The 18,786-nt window shown below is 37.3% G+C and overlaps 1 protein-coding gene across 8 annotated transcripts in view; it reads left to right on the top strand.

Moving 5' to 3' along the window:
* HECTD1 (HECT domain E3 ubiquitin protein ligase 1) overlaps positions 1-18,786 on the top strand; it is a gene marked incomplete at both ends in the record, with an annotated part of 83,282 nt that overhangs the window by 14,478 nt on the left and 50,018 nt on the right. For all 8 annotated transcript variants that reach the window (XM_084240749.1, XM_084240748.1, XM_084240744.1 and 5 more), the window contains 8 exons: positions 5,865-6,099; positions 9,376-9,603; positions 11,240-11,521; positions 11,625-11,895; positions 12,951-13,027; positions 13,112-13,210; positions 16,642-16,756; positions 17,593-17,767. In XM_084240749.1, coding sequence (XP_084096875.1) covers positions 5,865-6,099; positions 9,376-9,603; positions 11,240-11,521; positions 11,625-11,895; positions 12,951-13,027; positions 13,112-13,210; positions 16,642-16,756; positions 17,593-17,767 — 1,482 coding nt within the window. The remainder of the gene's footprint in view (positions 1-5,864; positions 6,100-9,375; positions 9,604-11,239; positions 11,522-11,624; positions 11,896-12,950; positions 13,028-13,111; positions 13,211-16,641; positions 16,757-17,592; positions 17,768-18,786) is intronic.

Genomic DNA, 18,786 nt, shown 5'->3' with positions numbered 1-18,786 from the left:
GGAGGCCCGAGTTTTCTTATTTGAAATAATATTTAATTATTTACAGAAGTGTAACCAAAAATGTTTGTAAATAATTACTTTCTCATAACTAATTTCACAGTGTTACTGCTTTTGTGTGTGTGTGGGGGTAACATTTGATTTATAGCACGCTATATAATTCAGAGGTGTAGGATCACAGTGTTTGAGATACATATTACCACCCCAAACTTACCACCAAGTTCTCCACCATAGTCCATTGTGTTCCCTCCTAATTTTGTTACTCCACATCTCCCTGCTCCACTGGTAGGCTCAATTTTACACTAGGATTTATAGGGTTGATTTTTTGTTTGCTTTTATTTGATATAGAGTGAAACCATATGGTACGGTCTTCTTTGATTTATTTTGCTTAATTAGCATAATCCCCTACAATTCCATCCATGTTGTTGCAAATGGAAAGAGTGCATCTTTTCTTAGACCTGATTGGTATTCCATACAGATACCATATCATCTTAATCTGTTCATATATCCTTGGGCGCTTCGGTTGTTTCCATACTTGGCTATTGTAAATTGTGCTGCAGAGAAGATAAAATTGTATATATCCCTTCTAATTAATGTTTTTGAATTCTTCAGGTAGATACCTAAGAGTGGAATTGCTGGATCATATGGTATATCTATTTTTAATATTTTGAGAAACGTCCCATACTACTTTTCTTAGGGCCTGGACTAGTTTACATTCCCAGTAATAACCCAGTGTGCAAGGGTTCCTTTTTCTCCATGTCCAACACTTGTTTCTGTTCTTTTATGATATGGGCCATTCTCACAAATGAGAGCTGGTATATCGTTGTGGTTTTGATTTGCATTTCCCTGATGGTACATGTTGATAAGTTTTTGTACCTTGTGGTTCCTGAGAGTTTTAAATTTTAGAGTTGATTGTAGAAAATATAGTTGAAAATAATGTTGCAAGTTACCGTTTCTTACAGGAACAAATGGGTAGATAGGTTAGTAAATTTTTATTTTTATTTTTTGTTTTTTATTTAAGATTATTTATTCAAGAACTGGGTACAGTCAGAAGTGCGGGAGGGTGAGAGAATTCACCAGAGCCAGAGTGGGGAACAGAACAGGCAGGCGGACGAAGTACACTGCTGAGGGGAGCAGTGGGCGCGGCAGGAGGGGTCTGCATGTCATGTGGGCCCCTCGCCTGACAGCCGGGGATCGAACCGGCGCTGCAGAGGCTGCGGGCTGCTTTGCAACCCAGCGCTCAACCGCTGCGCCACTGGGGAGGCCCTAAATTTTGATTTTTAAAAGGGAAATGAGAATAGAAAATTTTAAGTGATGTTAATATATGTCCATTATGTTAGTTTTGTTTCGTATTTACCTCAAGTCCATATTCATAAGGAAATCATCTGTTAGATTATTTAAAGAAAATAAGGATTATTGAACTTATTTGAGGATTTATTTTTGTCTTTTGCTATACCGATTAGACTTTCTATATCCTGAAGGTCTTTGTGTGTGTTTGTGTATATAACTTTAGGTTGTTAATAATTTTCTTGGTGGGGACTTAAATATTCTGTGTTTAATTTGAAAAGCTTGTTAATTCTGTCATAGACAAATTTTATGAAGTAAAGTTTAAAAATAATTTATCAACTTAGCAAAAATTCAAAGGTAATAATAATTCTGTTTGGGCTAGGAGTGGGGAAATAGGTACTGTGAAGTGCTTCTAGTGGGATTAGACATTGACATAGTCTTCTTAGAAGTCATTTTGATAGCTGTCAAGCTAAAAATGTGCACATAGAAACACAGAATCTTTCCTTCATAAATACTGTAACAAGTGTGAAAAGATGTAATAATGTTCACTGCATCAGTTTCTTAGTAGTTAAATACTGGAAACCACTTAAATGGTTAATACTATATGGCTGTTTATTATATTGCAAATTATGTAGACATTAGAAAGACCAAGCCATTTCTGTTTATATTAATATGGAAAGATAGTCATGATATGATATTTAGGAAAATAAGCAAATTTTTTTTTTTAAGTTTTATTTATTTATGCATACAAGAACTGCGGTACAGGCCAGACTTGTGGGGGGTGACAGAATTCACCAGAGACAAAGTCGGGAGCAGAACAGGTGGAGCTACTGAAACACACTGCTGAGGGGAGCAGCAGGTGAGGCAGTAGAGGTTTGCTGTGCCATTTGGGTAACCCCCTGGCCGGAGATTGAACTCTTGCTGCAGTGGCTGTGGATAGCTTCATAGGTTGCGTCTTAATCCCTTGCGCCACCAGGGAGGCCCAGAAAATAAGCAATTTCTAAGAAATATTTGTATTATAATCTTGTACATAACAGGTTGATGCCTAGGCTCTGGAATCATTTGATGACTTGTGCTCTCACATGCTGCTGATACTGGTTTTCAGTTGGGACCTCTCGGGTTGGTTTGTTGCAATACCTGCATGTCACCTTATAATGTGGCAGTGTAAACTTTCTCATAGCATAGTGGTTATATTCTAAAAGCGAGAATTCCAGGAGAATCCAGAAGCTTCTATTAGTTTAGCTTTAGAAGGCACAACTTGGTGACTTTTACTGTGATTATAAACTTACCCAGTTTCAAGGGTTGGGAACATAGGCCCTGTAGGGTAAAGAAAAAATGTCAGGCTTTTCTGCCCTCCCGCCATCAGGATAGATGATGGATCCTTGCGGTCCTGAATGCATGCCTGATGGCGGGCACCTGGTGTAGGGTGTGGGCATAGGTAGATGAGATCCACCTGGGCTAAGACTGTGCTTTTAAGGGCAGCGTCACGGGAACGCCAGTAGAAGCCAAGAACGAACAGAAGCCGAAAGAGAAGCCGAGAAAGAAGTACCCGAAGCAGAGATCACCGGAGAGCCCAGATAGAGTGAGGATTTGCTGAGGGCTGGGAGGACTGCCAGCCTCCCGGCCCCCCAGCACCCTTGGCCTGCTGTGTACTGGGTAAATCCCAATAAAAGACCTGCAAAAACCACTGAGGACTCTGATTCCTCCTTTACCCGGTCTGCTGGATCATAGAAAACCTGCACTGTGGCCTGTCCTGCCCTTACAGGCCCTCTCAAAGGGAAGATATCAAAGTCACATTATGAAAAAGAATACAGACAAACCCTAGAGATATTGCGGGTTCAGTTCAGGCTTTATTGTAACAAAGTGATTATGACAGTAAAGTGAGTCACAGGAATTTTTTGGTTTCCCACTGCATATAAAAGTTATTTTTACTATACTGTAATCTGTTTAAGTGTGCAGTAGCTTACTGTCTTAAAGAACAGTGTACATACATTAATTAAACATGACACATAAACATGAAGTGACCACATGCTGTTGGAAAAATGGTGCCGATAGACTTTCTCCATACATTGTTGCCACAAACCTTCAATTTGTGTAAAAAAAAATTATCTGCAAGGTACAATAATGCAAAAATATTAAAATGTCTGTTTATGAATATATGAGGATAGAAACAACTGTGGATATCTTTGGAAAATATAGTCTGCCATTTCATGTAATCGAAGTCTCCATCCTTCCATCCTTTGCATGTGCTGTTAGAATGCTAGAACTTGTTTGATTAGCCAACTTCTACCATATGGTTTGTTGATAATCTTTTAAATCCTTGCAATAACTTTTCAAGGTGAAAAATACCTTGATTAAATTAATTTTCTTCTCTTTTTGTGAGATTTTCCTTTATCCCTATCCCCTGAATTGAGCATTCTTTCTCAGAACTTTATATGAACCTACTTATAGTACTTGACTACCTTATTAAGTTATGTGACTACTTTGCCATAGTTTCATTTTGCTAATAAAAACCACTTGAGTTTAACCCAGTAACTGATAAATACTGAATCTAAGAAGTCTTCTAAAATTTTCTTAAATATTCCTGCTGCTTGACACCTTAAACTGATACCTTCTAAGCAGATTGTAACTATAGAGTTACACTGATGTTCAAACAGGTATTAAAAAAAAAAAGCTACTAAAGGGCCTCTCTGGCGGCCTAGGGAATAAGTCAGTACTATCTTTCCAATGATCTGAGTTTGATCCCCTGCCAGGGAGCTGGCCTTCACATGGCACAGCAGATCTTTCCTATCTCTCTCGCTGTTCCCCTTAGCAATGTATTTCAGTAAATCTACCTGTTCTGCTCCCCACTCTGTCTCTGGTGAATACTCACACACACACCCCACCTCTGGCCTACACCCCAGTTCTTCTATGCAAAAATAACTAAAATAAAAAAAAAAAGAAAAACTACAGAGGGCCTCTCTGGTGGCGCAAGGGGTTAGGACAGAACCTATAAAGCGATTTGCAGCCTCTGCTCCCCTGGCCATCTGGGGAGCAACCCACGTGGCGCAGCAGACCTCTCCTGACTCTTCCCCTGCTCCCCTCAGCAGTGTGTTTCAGTCAATCTGCCTATTCTGTTCCCCACTTTGTCACTGGTGAATCCTCTCACCCCCCCCGCACCTCTGGCCTGTACCCCAGCTCTTGTATGCATAAATAAATATAAATCTTTAAAAAAAAAAAACTACTAAAGATACGCACATACTAAAAATTTGAGGAAAGATCATCCCACCAAAATGTTGAGAATATTAGCGTGTTATCTGTAGCCCTATTACAGTGTAGTCTATTCAGAGAAGTTAGAGAATGTATTTGATGTCACATAACTGAGATTTCTACTAAATGTAAATTAGGATCTTTCATACTTTTAAGTATTGCTAAATAGAAAGGTTATTATTGATATCTCACAAACTCTGTTGTTTGTTTTTTTTGCTGGAAGAACTAGGTATAGACCAGAGGTGCAGGTGGTGAGAGGATTCATCAGAGAAAGAGTGGGGAGCAGAACTGGCAGATCTATTGAAATACACTAAGAGGAGCAGCAGGTGAAACAGGGGAGGTCTGCTGCTCCATGTGGGTTAGCTACCTGGCCAGGGATGGAACTTAGGCTGTAGCGGTGGGCCTTTAAGGTCATAGCACTGAGATTTAACCCCTAGGCCACCAGGAGGCCCACAAACTCTGTTTTTGATAAAACTGTCTTATGCAGGTTTATGTAGCAGGCATTAGACTATTCACCAGACGAAAGGGGAGGTAAAGTTAGTTTAATATGGTGCCAACGTACTTAGGTAAATGTTTAATGTACATAATGTCATTTATTCTTCATAATAGCCTTATAAAGTAGGTTTTATGTAGATACTATTTTTGCTTCACAGATGAAGCAGAATCAGAAAGGTCACAATACCTGTTCTCTGTTTTGCCCTGGACTCTTAAATTTCAGTCAGCACTTGTTTGCATAAAACATGAATTGAATAATATCCTTGGCCTTCAGGAACTCTTAATGTAAACAAGGAAATAAATTACACTATATAAATAAAATACAATAAATAAGGTGGATACTGTTTTTGTGAACTTTTAAGTATGTGAACATATCCCTTAATTATTTGAAGAAATTAGGGTAGGTTTTATAGATAGTTGATGTTTGGGGTCAGTATTGAATTAGGAATTTTTTTTAACATGGTTTCAAGTTAATACTGCTACTTAAAACTGTTTACAACTTGACATTTTCAGCAATAATGAAATCAGTCTATGAGTATTGTTTTTTTTTTAAGTTGCTTCTGGATCTTTTTATAAATTATTTTATATAATTCTTACATCGCTTTTCATTTTTGCATAATGTATGCATTTTCATTTTGGTTATATTCCCCATACAAATCCCACCCCCCTTTTTCTGACCCTAATCTGTGAGTATTGTTATGGATGCAAAGACAGTGTCAGAAACATTACTTGCGCAGACATAGTAAGAAGTGATGTATTGTAGCTTATATTTATTTTAATATTTTGATGTTAAGAAATTAGTGATTCTAAGTGTAATATGATTTCTTTTACTACAGATGTCCCCCTCGAACTTTTTTACCAGCCCTCTGCAAAATATTTCTTGATGAAAGTGCTCCAGACAATGTGTTAGAGGTGACAGCCCGTGCTATAACATACTACTTGGATGTATCTGCAGAATGTACCCGGAGGATTGTTGGGGTAGATGGAGCTATAAAAGCACTTTGTAATCGTTTGGTTGTAGTTGAACTAAACAACAGGACTAGCAGAGACTTAGCTGAACAATGTGTAAAGGTAAGTATTTATTGCCTTATTTGAAGATCACTTAGAGAATAAAAAATATATTTTTCTTAAAAAAAAACTCTTTCCACATTGGAAGTCACAGTCCATGTGACTTCAGAGGAGATTCATGTGACTTGAGAAAAGAAATCTTTGTGGTAATTTGTAGGTCACTGATAATGCTCTTCTAAACTGCATCCATGCTCTTTGGTTCCTGGTAGCCACTTTGAGATATTTTATTTTTTTAAGGATTTATTTCATTTCTTTATGCATATAAGAGCTGGGGTGTAGGCCAGAGGTACTGCGGTGGGGGTGTGGGGGTGTGTGTGAGAGAGACGATTCACCAGAGACAGAGTGGAGAGCAGAACAGGGGGATTGACTGAAATACACTGCTGAGGGAAGCAGCGGGCCAGACAGGAGAGGTCTGCTGTGCCATGTGGGTTAGCTCCCTGGCCGGCATTGAACTCGTGCTGCATGGCTGCCTATAACTTCATAGTGCTGAGTCTTAACTGCTTGTGCCACCAGGGAGGCTCTGAGATAGGTTTTTATCCAAAATGATTTTTTTTTAAAAAAAGATTTATTCATTTATTTATACAAGCACAGGGTATAGTCAGAAAGCACGGGAGGGTGAGAGAATACACCAGAGCCAGAGCAGGGAACAGAACAGGCAGACTGACGAAGTACACTGCTGAGGGGAGCAGCGGGCGCGGCAGGAGAGGTCTGCACGCCATGTGGGACCCTTGCCGGCAGCTGGGGATGGAACTGGTGCTGCAGAGGATGCGGTCAGCTTCGCAGCCCAGCGCTCAACCGCTTCACCACCAGGGGAGGCCCCCAAAATGATTTTTTTTTAAAGTGGCAGCAGTAACCTTGACAACTAACACCACCAGTGCCAAACATTATACTAAGTACTTTACATATATTATTAACTCATTTAATCTTCATGACACCTCCATACGAAATAGGTGCTGTCAATATCGTTTTTCTTTTAACTATTTTGCTATGCTCCATTTAGAGTTGGCGGCTTTGTTTTATTTGTAGTGGGAAAATTTTAAACTTTGACACTAAAAACTTCAGTACTGGTCAAGAGTTATATTGGAACTATTCTGTGAACGTATTTTGATTTTACTTTTACTGCTAATCTTATGATTCTTGCTGCTATAGGTCAATAATTTTTAAACTTTTTATTTCAGGATCCCTTTACTAGCTTTAAATTATTGAGGACCCCCCCAAGAAGCTTTTGTTTATGTAGATTATATCTAATTACATTTACCATATTAGATGTTAAAATTCAGTGATTTAAAATACTAACTTATTTTAAAATAATAAAATGTTAATGTATTATATTTTTAGTAAAAAAAATTTCCTAAGCAAATAGGAAATTAATGAGAAGATTAGCATTCTTAAGCATTTTTGCAGCTCTCCCTAAAAATATTTGTCTCGGGCCTCCCCGATGGCGCAGCGGTTGAGCGCTGGGTTGCAAAGCTGCCCGCAGCCCCTGCAGCGCTGGTTCTATCCCTGGCTGCTCCCCAGCCACTGGAGGAGGGTCCCACAGACCTCTTCTGCCGCCCGCTGCTCCCCTCAGCAGTGTACTTCGGTCCTTCTGCCTGCTCTGCTCCCTGCTCTGGCTCTGGTGAATTCTCTCACCCTCCCGCGCTTCTGACTGTACCCAGTGCTTCTATAAATAAATAAATCTTTAAAAAAAAAATATTTGTCTCAGTAGAAGGCGACAACTAGATCTTCATATGTGCCTCTGCATTTGGTCTGTCGTTATATCACACTTCATGTAGCTTTTGTAAAATTCCTTATACTTCTGAGAGAAAATGAAGAAGTTACTTTTATAGTATTATTATGAAAAAAGTTCTAACTCCAGGCTCTCAGAAAATGTTTTCCCCACACTTTGAGACCTGTTATTTTAGGTGTTAACATCTTGACTTTCTGCGTTTGTGTCTATAGATTTTTATCTGTATCTAACTTCAGAGGAAGAGTTTCCATTTTTCTATTCAGAACTTTTATCCTTTTATCCTTTAATTCTCTTGATAACATCATTTCATGTTTCTTTCAGGACTGAGACTTGACTTCTTTGCTTATTTATTGATCTGTACTTCCAAATGTTTTCTTGTCTATTACACCTTACTCCTCTCTCCATACCTTTGTAGGTAATTCTTACCTAATTCATTCTTCAGTGGTAGTGTTTCGTAAGGTTCTGCTTTTGCCTTCTTACAACTAATCTTTCCCTAGTCTCATCAATATAATTTTTATGTATTTGTCTGTTACTTCTTTATCTCTACACTTGAACTTTCTCTTAAGACATAGACTCGATATTGAAAGACTTGTTGAATATCTCCAACTGGATATCTGAATATTTTTTGTTACAGGAAAACTCTTGATAATTGGCATTAACTTCCACCTAGGCACTCAAGACAGAAACCTATGCTTTATCCTTCTATATACTTTTTTTTACTCCACTCATATAATTAACAATTGAATCCTTTCCTAGTTTATTTCTTCCTGTTTGTTTCCACTGATACTGTCTTAGTTAAGCCTCGGTCCTCTCTTGAATATTAATGTTTGAATTTTTGCATTTGCCTCTGTACTCTCCCTGTATCCCGTTCCCCACAGTAATTAACTGGAAATTTGATTATGCTATATATATATCTCTCTGTTTAAAACATTTTTCTTGCTTACAGAATAATGTCTGCAGTTCTGCTATGCCTCTAAGATCTGTGGATGCTGTTAACTCTTTAGTTTAATATAATCACCATAAACACAACATAATTTAGAAAATAAAAGTTGACTTAATATGTTGATATTTATAGAGTAGCTGAGGATGATGAATAATACCAAGAGCTAACATTTATTTAAAAATTTTTTAATAACTAGGACTTTTGCAAACATCTAAAAATGGCTTGTAGTTCTTTAGTTTGCAATGCAGATTTCACCATCTAAACCTGCACTTTCCAATAATGTATCCATATATTACTATTGAGCACTTCATATGTGTCTGTCCCAAATTAAAATATGTGGTAAGTATAAACTATGAATGGGATTTTGAAGACTAATACATAAAAGAATGAAATAATACCTAACAGTTTTTATATTGATTACATATGAGAATGATGATGCTTTAGTTATATTAGGCTAAATAAAATATAATTTTAAAATCAGTTCTGTTTTACTTTTTAAAAATATGACTATAGATAAATTTGGAGAGTGTGTTAGGTTTTTTCTGATTCTAGAAAATGTAAATTGGACTTACTGTATTCTTTTGTTGATTTTGTTTTGTTGTTGTAGGTGTTAGAACTAATATGCACTCGTGAATCAGGAGCAGTCTTCGAGGCTGGTGGTTTAAATTGTGTGCTTACTTTCATTCGTGACAGTGGACACCTGGTTCATAAAGATACCTTGCATTCTGCCATGGCAGTGGTGTCAAGACTCTGTGGCAAAATGGAACCTCAAGATTCTTCTTTAGAAATTTGTGTAGAATCTCTCTCTAGTTTATTAAAACATGAAGATCATCAGGTAAGTAAACCATTGTATACTTTATTTTCAAAAAGCGATTTATAGGGCCTCCCTGGTGGCGCAGCGGTTGAACGCTGGGTTGCGAAGCTGCCCGCATCCTCTGCAGCGCCGGTTTGATCCCCGGCTGCTCCCCAGCCACCAGAGGAGAGTCCCACATGGCGCGTAGACCTCTCCTGCCTCCCGCTACTCCCCTCAGCAGTGTACTTCGGTCCTTCTGCCTGCTCTGCTCCCTGCTCTGGCTCTGGTGAATTCTCTCACCCTCCCGCGCTTCTGACTGTACACAGTGCTCATATAAATAAATAAATAAACAAACAAACAAACAAATAAATAAATAAATCTTAAAAAAATAATTAAAAAAAAGCGATTTATAGCGAACCCATTTATAACTAATACACTGTAATTTGAACATTTCACTTGATGAAGTAGAGGTGTAATTCCATCCTTTTCTTTTGTATTTCTATATGTACTCTTTTTTTTTTTTTTTTTTTTTGCAGTGAAACATCTTGTTTTTTAAAAAGATTTGTTTTTATTTATGTATACAAGAACTGGAGTGTAGGCCAGAGGTGGGGGTGGTGAGAGGATTCACCAGCGACAGAGTGGGGCCAGGGATTGTACTTGTGCTGCAGTGGCTGGCAATAGCTTGATAATGCTGAGACTTTAACCCTTGTGCTGCCAAGGAGGCCCCCATAGTGAAACATTTTATTTTATTTTATTTTTATTTTTTAAAGATTTATTTATGCATACCAGAGCTGGGGTACAGGCCAGAGATGTAGGGGGTGAGAGGATTCACCAGAAAAAGAGTGGGGAACAGAACAGGCAGATCAACCAAAGTACACTGTTGAGGGGATCAGTGGGCGAGTCAGGAGAGGTCTGTTGCGCCATGTGGGTTGCTCCCTGGCCAGCCCGGGATCGAACTCATGTTGCAGAGGCTGCAAATTGCTTCATAGTGCGGTGCTTAACCCCTTGTGCCACCAGGGAGGCCCCATAGTGAAACATTTTAAATTATAAAAGTATTATGTATTTTTTCTTAAAATTTAAATGTTTTAGAAATAAATACTCTTAACTTATACTTCTAAAAGGTGCACTTTTCATTGCTTTTTGGCTAAGATCAAGTGTAAAAGGTACTCTTTCACTGTAATTTGTTGATTCAGCACAATTATTTTGATTAAAAATGATGTCATTATAGTAAAAAAACCCAAAATATTTATACTCTTATATGTAAACTTGTTGAATCAAAATACTTTAGAAAATAAAAACTTTTTAAAAAGGAAAATAAAAACTTTTAATATCTTCTTACCGTTCAAATGTCCATTATTTTTTGTTGCTAGTCATAGTTTATCTTGGTAAAGTTGTACATAATATTGTTTAATATTGCCCATCTATGTTCTTTACATACATCCTCTCATTTATGTTCAATTAATTATAGATGCTATTTTTATCCCCATTTTACAGATGAGGGAACTGAGATCTTGAGTAGTTAAGTATCATCTCTAGGTTATAGAGTAAGCAGAATGTAGAACCAGAATTTAAATCTAGACAGATTATATGTCATGTCTTTGCTATAGTCTCTATTCAAATAAGTATTCTAGACCCTTATAGGTGAATTTTGTCCATATTCATATCTTCATATTCTTAGGTTTCAGATGGAGCTCTACGCTGTTTTGCATCACTAGCTGACCGATTTACTCGTCGTGGTGTTGACCCAGCTCCATTAGCCAAGCATGGATTAACTGAGGAACTATTATCTCGAATGGCTGCTGCTGGTGGTACTGTATCAGGGCCATCGTCAGCCTGCAAACCAGGTCGTAGTACCACAGGAGCACCTTCCACAGCTGCAGATTCCAAATTGAGTAACCAGGTGTCGACAATTGTAAGTCTGCTCTCAACGCTCTGCAGAGGCTCTCCAGTGGTAACACATGTAAGAGTATATTTTTGAATCTTTGATTTGTAATCTTTCAGAAAAAGTATATTTTATTATGCAAATATATTGAGCTCTCTTTTCTTCCTACTTTTTCCCCTAGGATCTCCTGAGATCAGAGCTTCCAGATTCAATTGAAAGTGCATTGCAGGGTGATGAAAGATGTGTGCTCGATACCATGCGCTTGGTTGACCTTCTCTTGGTGCTATTATTTGAAGGGCGAAAGGCTTTGCCAAAGTCTAGTGCTGGATCTACAGGCAGAATCCCAGGACTCCGGAGATTGGATAGTTCTGGGGAGCGTTCACATCGGCAGCTTATAGACTGCATTCGAAGTAAAGATACCGATGCACTTATAGATGCAATTGACACAGGAGGTTGGAAATTACTTTTTAAAATATTTTTTAAAACCCATGAGCTAAGGAATTATATAAGCAATTTTTAGTTTCTAAATTTTTGACTTTTTTTTTTAAATGTCTGGGAGTTGATTTTTTTTTTTTTATGATTTATTTATTTATACAAGCACTGGGTACAGTCAGAAGCGTGGGAAAGTGAGTGAATTCACCAGAGCCAGAGCAGGGAGCAGAGCAGGCAGAAGGACTGAAATACACTGCTGAGGGGAGCAGCCGGCAGCAGGAGAGGTCTGCGCACCATTTGGCACCCTCCTCTGGTGGCCGGGAGCAGCCGGGGATTGAACCGGTGCTGCAGAGGCTGCGGGCAGCTTTGCAACCGCGCTCAACTGCTGCGCCACCGGGGAGGCCCAATTTTTGACAGTTTTTAACAATTTTGCTAGATAACAGAATGTTGGCTCCTTTATCCCCCTACCTGCATCCCCACTTTCTCACCCATCTTCATGTGTATGGTTGTCAGTTTGGTGCATGGTAAGACTTGGGTCTTTGTGAATGAATAAGTGAAATTTACCTGTTATATTACCAGCAGATTATCATGTCAATTCAAAGGTGAATTACAGGTTGAAAAGCTGTTGTTCTCTCAAGGTTGATGGAACTGACATGAGTGAATTACAGTAACATATAATAAATTTTTTTAGACTTCTTGCAGTGATGAGCAAACAAATTGGTGAAAGGTGTTTCTTGGTCATCAAATTTGTTTTTGTGTTCTTTTAACTATAGCTATGGATTAGTTCCTTTTCTAAAGTTTTGTGATATGGGGCAACTAATACCCTGTTGAGTTGTACTGTATACCTAGTCTTTTTCTCATGAATCCTTAGTGGTTTAAAAGTTTTAGAATTCTTTTTTTAGCAGACTTTAGGTTTATTTATTTTTTTACTACTTCATAGTTGACCTAAATATGTAAATGGAGCCCTGTAGTTAGACAGTATTAGTAGTAACAATCTTTAAATAGTTCCAACTTTAGGAAAAGTCTGTATTATTTTGTTGGCTTTTTAAAAAAATTTTTTTCTTTAAATTTCCAGCCTTTGAAGTAAATTTTATGGATGATGTGGGTCAGACTTTATTAAATTGGGCCTCTGCTTTTGGAACTCAGGAAATGGTAAGCTAATAATTAAAAGCTAATGTTTTAAATCAAAGAGAAATATTAATAAGGCAACTTTTATGATTCTTCATCATTTTACAGGTAGAATTTCTTTGTGAAAGAGGTGCTGATGTTAATAGGGGTCAAAGGTCATCATCATTACATTATGCTGCATGTTTTGGAAGACCTCAAGTAGCAAAGGTAAAATCCAGGTTTTTCAATTATTAATTTAATTTTTAACATTTCCATAGTTCCAAAATTAGAATGATATAAAAACTAATCTCTTGTTGAACACTTGGCTCTTTCTAATTTCTCTTAGCAATGAATGAGTTTCTACATGTTGCTGTTGTTTCTATTTATCAATAAAGCAAATGATCTCTTTGTGGAAGAAGCATACTATCTTTGACTCTTAGTTTAACAAAGAACTTTGGAGGGTTTTGTTAAAGGTAGGGGAAATTGAGGCCCAGGGAGAGCAAATGAAAAGTATTGACCTGAATATATGATCTAGGTCTCTAGAATTTTTATATTGTGAAGTAATTTGGCATGATCCAATGTTAATTTGCTTTGAAGTCACACGCACTTTGATTCAAGTCTCAGCTTATTGATGAAAAAGACTCGGTAGCCTTGAGCAGGTTTCTTAGATTTGACTTGCAGTTTTATCAATAAGTGTGTATACATTTTTAACATGAAAAACTGTGATAATTAGAAAATCTTGGCTCATTAATAAAACTTGGTGGCCTTGATCCCATTACTTAAGTTTGACTTGAGATTTATGAATAAATTTGTATATATTTCTAGAATGATTACTGTGATAATGAAATACTTGAAAAGCTTTTATTTTTCTTATTTTTAAAAAATTTTATTTTCTTACATTATTGTTCATTTTTGTACAGTATTTGAAATCTCCTCTTAGGTGTAGTCCCCATAAATCTCTCACTATCATATCACCCAATGGCCATCACCATAGTCCCTTGTGCTCTTCCCTCCCCTGCTATGACTGCTCTCCTTCCCCCTCCCCCACTCTATGCGCAGATCTATAGTTTGCTTGCAAGTTTTGGCTTTTTTTTTTTTTTTTGGACCTTTTGTTTGATTTCCCTATATTCTGCCTATGAGTGAAACCATATGATATTTTTCTTTTACCTTCTGACTTGTTTCACTGAGCATGATCCTTTCTAACTCCATCCATGTTGCTACAAATGATATGACTTTATCTTTTTTATTTGTGGAATAGTATTACATTGTGTATATATACACACTGTATCTTCATCCATTCATCTGATTTTGGGCGTTTAGGTTGTTTTCATATATTAGCTGTTGTAAGTAGTGCTGCAGTAAACACAGGAGTGCAGGTTTCCTTTCAAATTAATAATGTTTTTGTGTCCTTTGGGTAGATTCCTAGGAGTGGAATCACTGGGTCATATGGAAAAATCCATTTTTACTAGTTTGAGGAACCTCCACACAGCTTTGAAAAGCTTTTATATAGCAGCTGGTATATCATAGATGTTCAAATGATAGCTGCTGCTGTCGTCATCTTTGCACTATAAAATTTTTTTGGTGACAGCTTTTAAAGCTGGGAAAACTGAATTCTGTGAATTTGACTTAAGTGTTTAGTGAGAATGATACTTCTAAGGATGATAAAAGTTTTTGGAGCCATTTTCTTTTGACATACTATTTTGCAGTTTTGAGTGGCTGAGTAGGAGCAAAGAGCCAAATAAATTGTGTCTTAACCCTAATTTATCTTGATTATCTATCAGCCCAAAATGAGCTCCAGCTACCTTTTCAAATAGTGATATAGTAGGTAATATTCATTGAGTACTTGTTCTGTACTATCCAGTGTCTTAAGCATTTGACATGTCATTGTCATTAAACCTTCACATGTTCTTGTTTTTCATTCTAAGATAAACCTCCCAGTTCCCCCATACCATTCCATATACATTTTTTTTTTTTAAGATTTATTTATTTATACAAGCACTGGGTACAGTCAGAAGCGCGGGAGGGAGAGAGAATTCACCAGAGCCAGAAGGGAGAGCAGAGCAGGCAGAGTGACGAAATACACTGCTGAGGGAAGCAGCGGGCACCAGGAGAGGTCTGCGTGCCATATGGGACCCTCGCCCGGTGGCCAGGGATTGAACCGGCGCTGCAGAGGCTGTGGGCAGCTTCGCAACCCAGCGCTCAACCGCTGCGCCACTGGGGAGGCCCCCCCATATACATTTTAACATTTCTTAAATAGGGAAATGTCTTATAATTGCTGTTGACCAGCTAGGAATAGCAGTGTTACCTATCTATGGAACAAAAATTGTTAGATGAATTTTAGTAACTGGAAAGAAAAATCCTGTTGAAGAGTATTCTTAGAAATGCTGCATCATCATGATTTTTATGGCATGGATGGCAGCATTGAGTGTAGAAACACAAATATTGGTAACAATGAGTCAAAATGTAAGTAATTATGAAGAATTTTGTCAATATAAAGTCACAGAAGTATTTATATTTCAGTTATATTTTCATCTTTTTACTTGTTCAATTAATATATGAAAGTTCCTCCAATAAGTTAAAAAAATTCCGAGCAATAAGAAAGCACTGTTGCAAAATTTAATTTGTGTTTTTTCCTCGTTAATAATTAATAATTATTTCCTCGTTAATAATTAATAATCTGTGGCATTTAGAATTAATAAAATATTGAATTATTATGATTCAGAGCCTAGCAATTTGGAGTTTTTAGCCAGTGCTGCATACATTGTTGATATATAGATATATGTCTTCACTTATTTGTCAGATATATCAACTGTACCTCAGCTTTATCCTTATCTGACATGTATGTGTAAGATATATATTTTTTACATTGTAACAAAGGTCAAAAAACTGCAGCTCTAATGCTTATAGGAAAAACTGTGATACATACTTTTTTTCCAAATGAACATTCTGAGGGGGAAGGAATACATTATTGATAAAATTTTGGTTAACAGTGTAAATTTATTTATTTAAAACTTAGTATTTAAAGCCGTTGTAGAAGAATTGATTTAACTGGGTGATTGGCTGGAAAAGATATTTACCACATCACAAACTGAATACTAGTAACTCTCTTAAAGAATTTCGAAGGAGTTTGATAGAGATGATAGATTCAGACATGAACATAATTTTAGTTAATAAGCCATTGAAATGAATCTGATTTCTTCAAGATACAAGTAGAGCACTTTTAAGGTGAAATGTGCAAAGGCGGAGGTTTGGATTGGTACCTGCTTGGTTGAATACAGGGTCTCAACTTAGATTTTTAAACTTTATGGTGGTGAGAAAGTGATTGCATTCAGTAGAAACTCTACTTCAAATTTTGAACTTTGATCTTGATCTTTTCGCTGGACTAATGAAATACGACCTGCCATATTTTTTTTAATGCTAGGCAATGGCAGTGAGGTACAGCTCCCAGCCATGTGGTCACAAAGATAAACATCAATATTTTACAGTGTACTGTGTTGAAAATGGTTTTAACTTCTATTTTCAATTTAGGATGGATGTTATTGGGATTTAGCCCCATCTTATTGAGGACGATCTGTAATTCTGTAAGCCTTTTGTTTGCAGAGTTGGATATTGAAGAAATGAGGTGTTAATTGTTATATCCAAATTTAATGCTTTTCTAGACTCTGTTACGACATGGTGCAAACCCAGATTTGAGAGATGAAGATGGGAAAACTCCATTAGATAAAGCTCGGGAAAGGGGTCACAGTGAAGTAGTAGCTATTCTTCAGTCTCCAGGTGAGTGGTAGTGTTTCTTTTTAAGTTATCTGCTATTAGTTTTCACCTTCTCTTCTTTAGAATTAGTTATTTATATAAACAGTAATGTTAAATCAACTATTCCTGTGAAGTAAAATAAATATGTATATTCTTATTTTTGATAAGCCTTTAACAGTGTACCCCTCTGTGTTCTTTGAGACCTGACTGCATGATTCTAAAAGGACCAAATCAAAAGTTTAAGGCATATGGAAATATCATAAAGAATAGTGTGTATTGTATATTTGGGGTACTTTGACCAAATGTTTTAAGTTTTCAGAGTAGATGAATATAGAATCTACTTTTGGAATCAAGTAGAGTATCCAAAAACATCTTTTTAGTTTGTATTTCAGCTCATTGGACATACTAAGGTTCTTTTGTATTCTTTCTTTCTTTTTTAAAAAAAATATTTATTTTTAATACATACAAGAACCGGGGTACAGGCCAGATTTGTGGGAGGGTGAGAGGATTCACCCAGAGACAGAGCAGGCAACAGAACAGGCAGACTGACTGAAATACACTGCTGAGGGGAGCAGTGGACGGGATGGGAGAGGTCTGCCATGCCATGTGGGCATCTCCCTGGCCAGCCGGGATTGAACCACACTGCGGAGGCTGCGGACAGCTTCACTGTGCTGCGCTCAACCGCCTGCGCCACCAGGGAGGCCCTCTTTTGTATTCTTATAAACACTTTTACTAGACCATCCTAATTTTATTTTAGTTATTGTTAGAAAGAAATAATTATAGTTTGAACATGTTGGTGCTTTTTTCCTCATTATAAAAATGTTGCAAGCAATTATTTATTGAACAATATTTGTCTGCAGGTGACTGGATGTGTCCAGTTAATAAAGGAGATGATAAGAAGAAGAAAGATACAAACAAAGATGAAGAAGAATGTAATGAGCCAAAAGGAGATCCAGAAATGGCACCTATATACTTGAAAAGATTATTGCCAGTGTTTGCACAAACATTTCAGCAAACTATGCTGCCTTCAATAAGGTAATTACCTATACTATTTGTACTTACTGGTTAAAGTATGCCTGTTCTCTCCCTTTTCCAGAATTAACTTAGAATTTAATTTTGAAAGGGTATGGTAAAAATAAATATTAGAGTTAAATATTTTCTTCTGATGATCTGTGTTAATAGAGTTTAGAAATCATGAAGAGTAGATTCCTAATACAGTTTTTATAGCTCTCTGAATATCAATGCTAAAGAAATTTTGATATATATAGCAAACGTACTTTTAACTTTATGATGGCCTTTTTTGTAGAGTCAGTGCTAGATGGTCTTAGGAGTTACTCAATGACACTTGACTCTCTTTCTAACTGTACCCTTGCTAGTAAGCAAGACGTGAGTAGTAACAAAATAATAAGTGATAGATTAAATACATAATCAGAGTTCTCTGCAAGTGTAGATGACTTAACAGCTAATTTGACTAGGCAAATTGGAGATTTTATGTAGGATTGAGATTTAACTTAAGGTTTAAGAAATACCTGGGAGTTTTTCAGATAGGTTTGGAAGGATCAGTTGACAACAGTATGTGTGAAGGCATGGAGATGAGTCAGTTCGTGAGCAAGTCCTGGAGATTTTCCCTCTGTGCTGTTTCTAGTCTTGCCATTTCTGTCCCTCTTTGGCAAATACTCTCACCCAGAATACTGTCTTTTTAAAAAAAAAAAAAAAAATGTTTACTGCCTTTTCAGATAAACTATCATGTTTTTGTTTTTTTTTTTAAGATTTATTTATTTATTTATACAAGCATTGGGTACAGTCAGAAGCGCAGGAGGGTGAGAGAATTCACCAGAGCCAGAGGGAGAGCAGAGCAGGCAGACTGACGAAGTACACTGCTGAGGGAAGCAGCGGGCGGCAGGAGAGGTCTGCGCGCCATGTGGGGACCCTCACCCGCGGGCCAGGGATTGAACCAGCGCTGCAGAGGCTGCGGGCAGCTTCACAACCCAGCGCTCAACCGCTGTGCCACCTGGGAGGCCCCAGAATACTGTCTTTTTTTTTTAAAAAAAAAA

Source organism: Talpa europaea (assembly GCF_964194135.1).
Source record: "Talpa europaea genome assembly, chromosome: 8".
Lineage (NCBI taxonomy): Eukaryota > Metazoa > Chordata > Mammalia > Eulipotyphla > Talpidae > Talpa > Talpa europaea.
The sequence above is the reverse complement of the archived record's forward strand: the minus strand, read 5'-3'. Positions and strand labels throughout refer to the sequence as shown.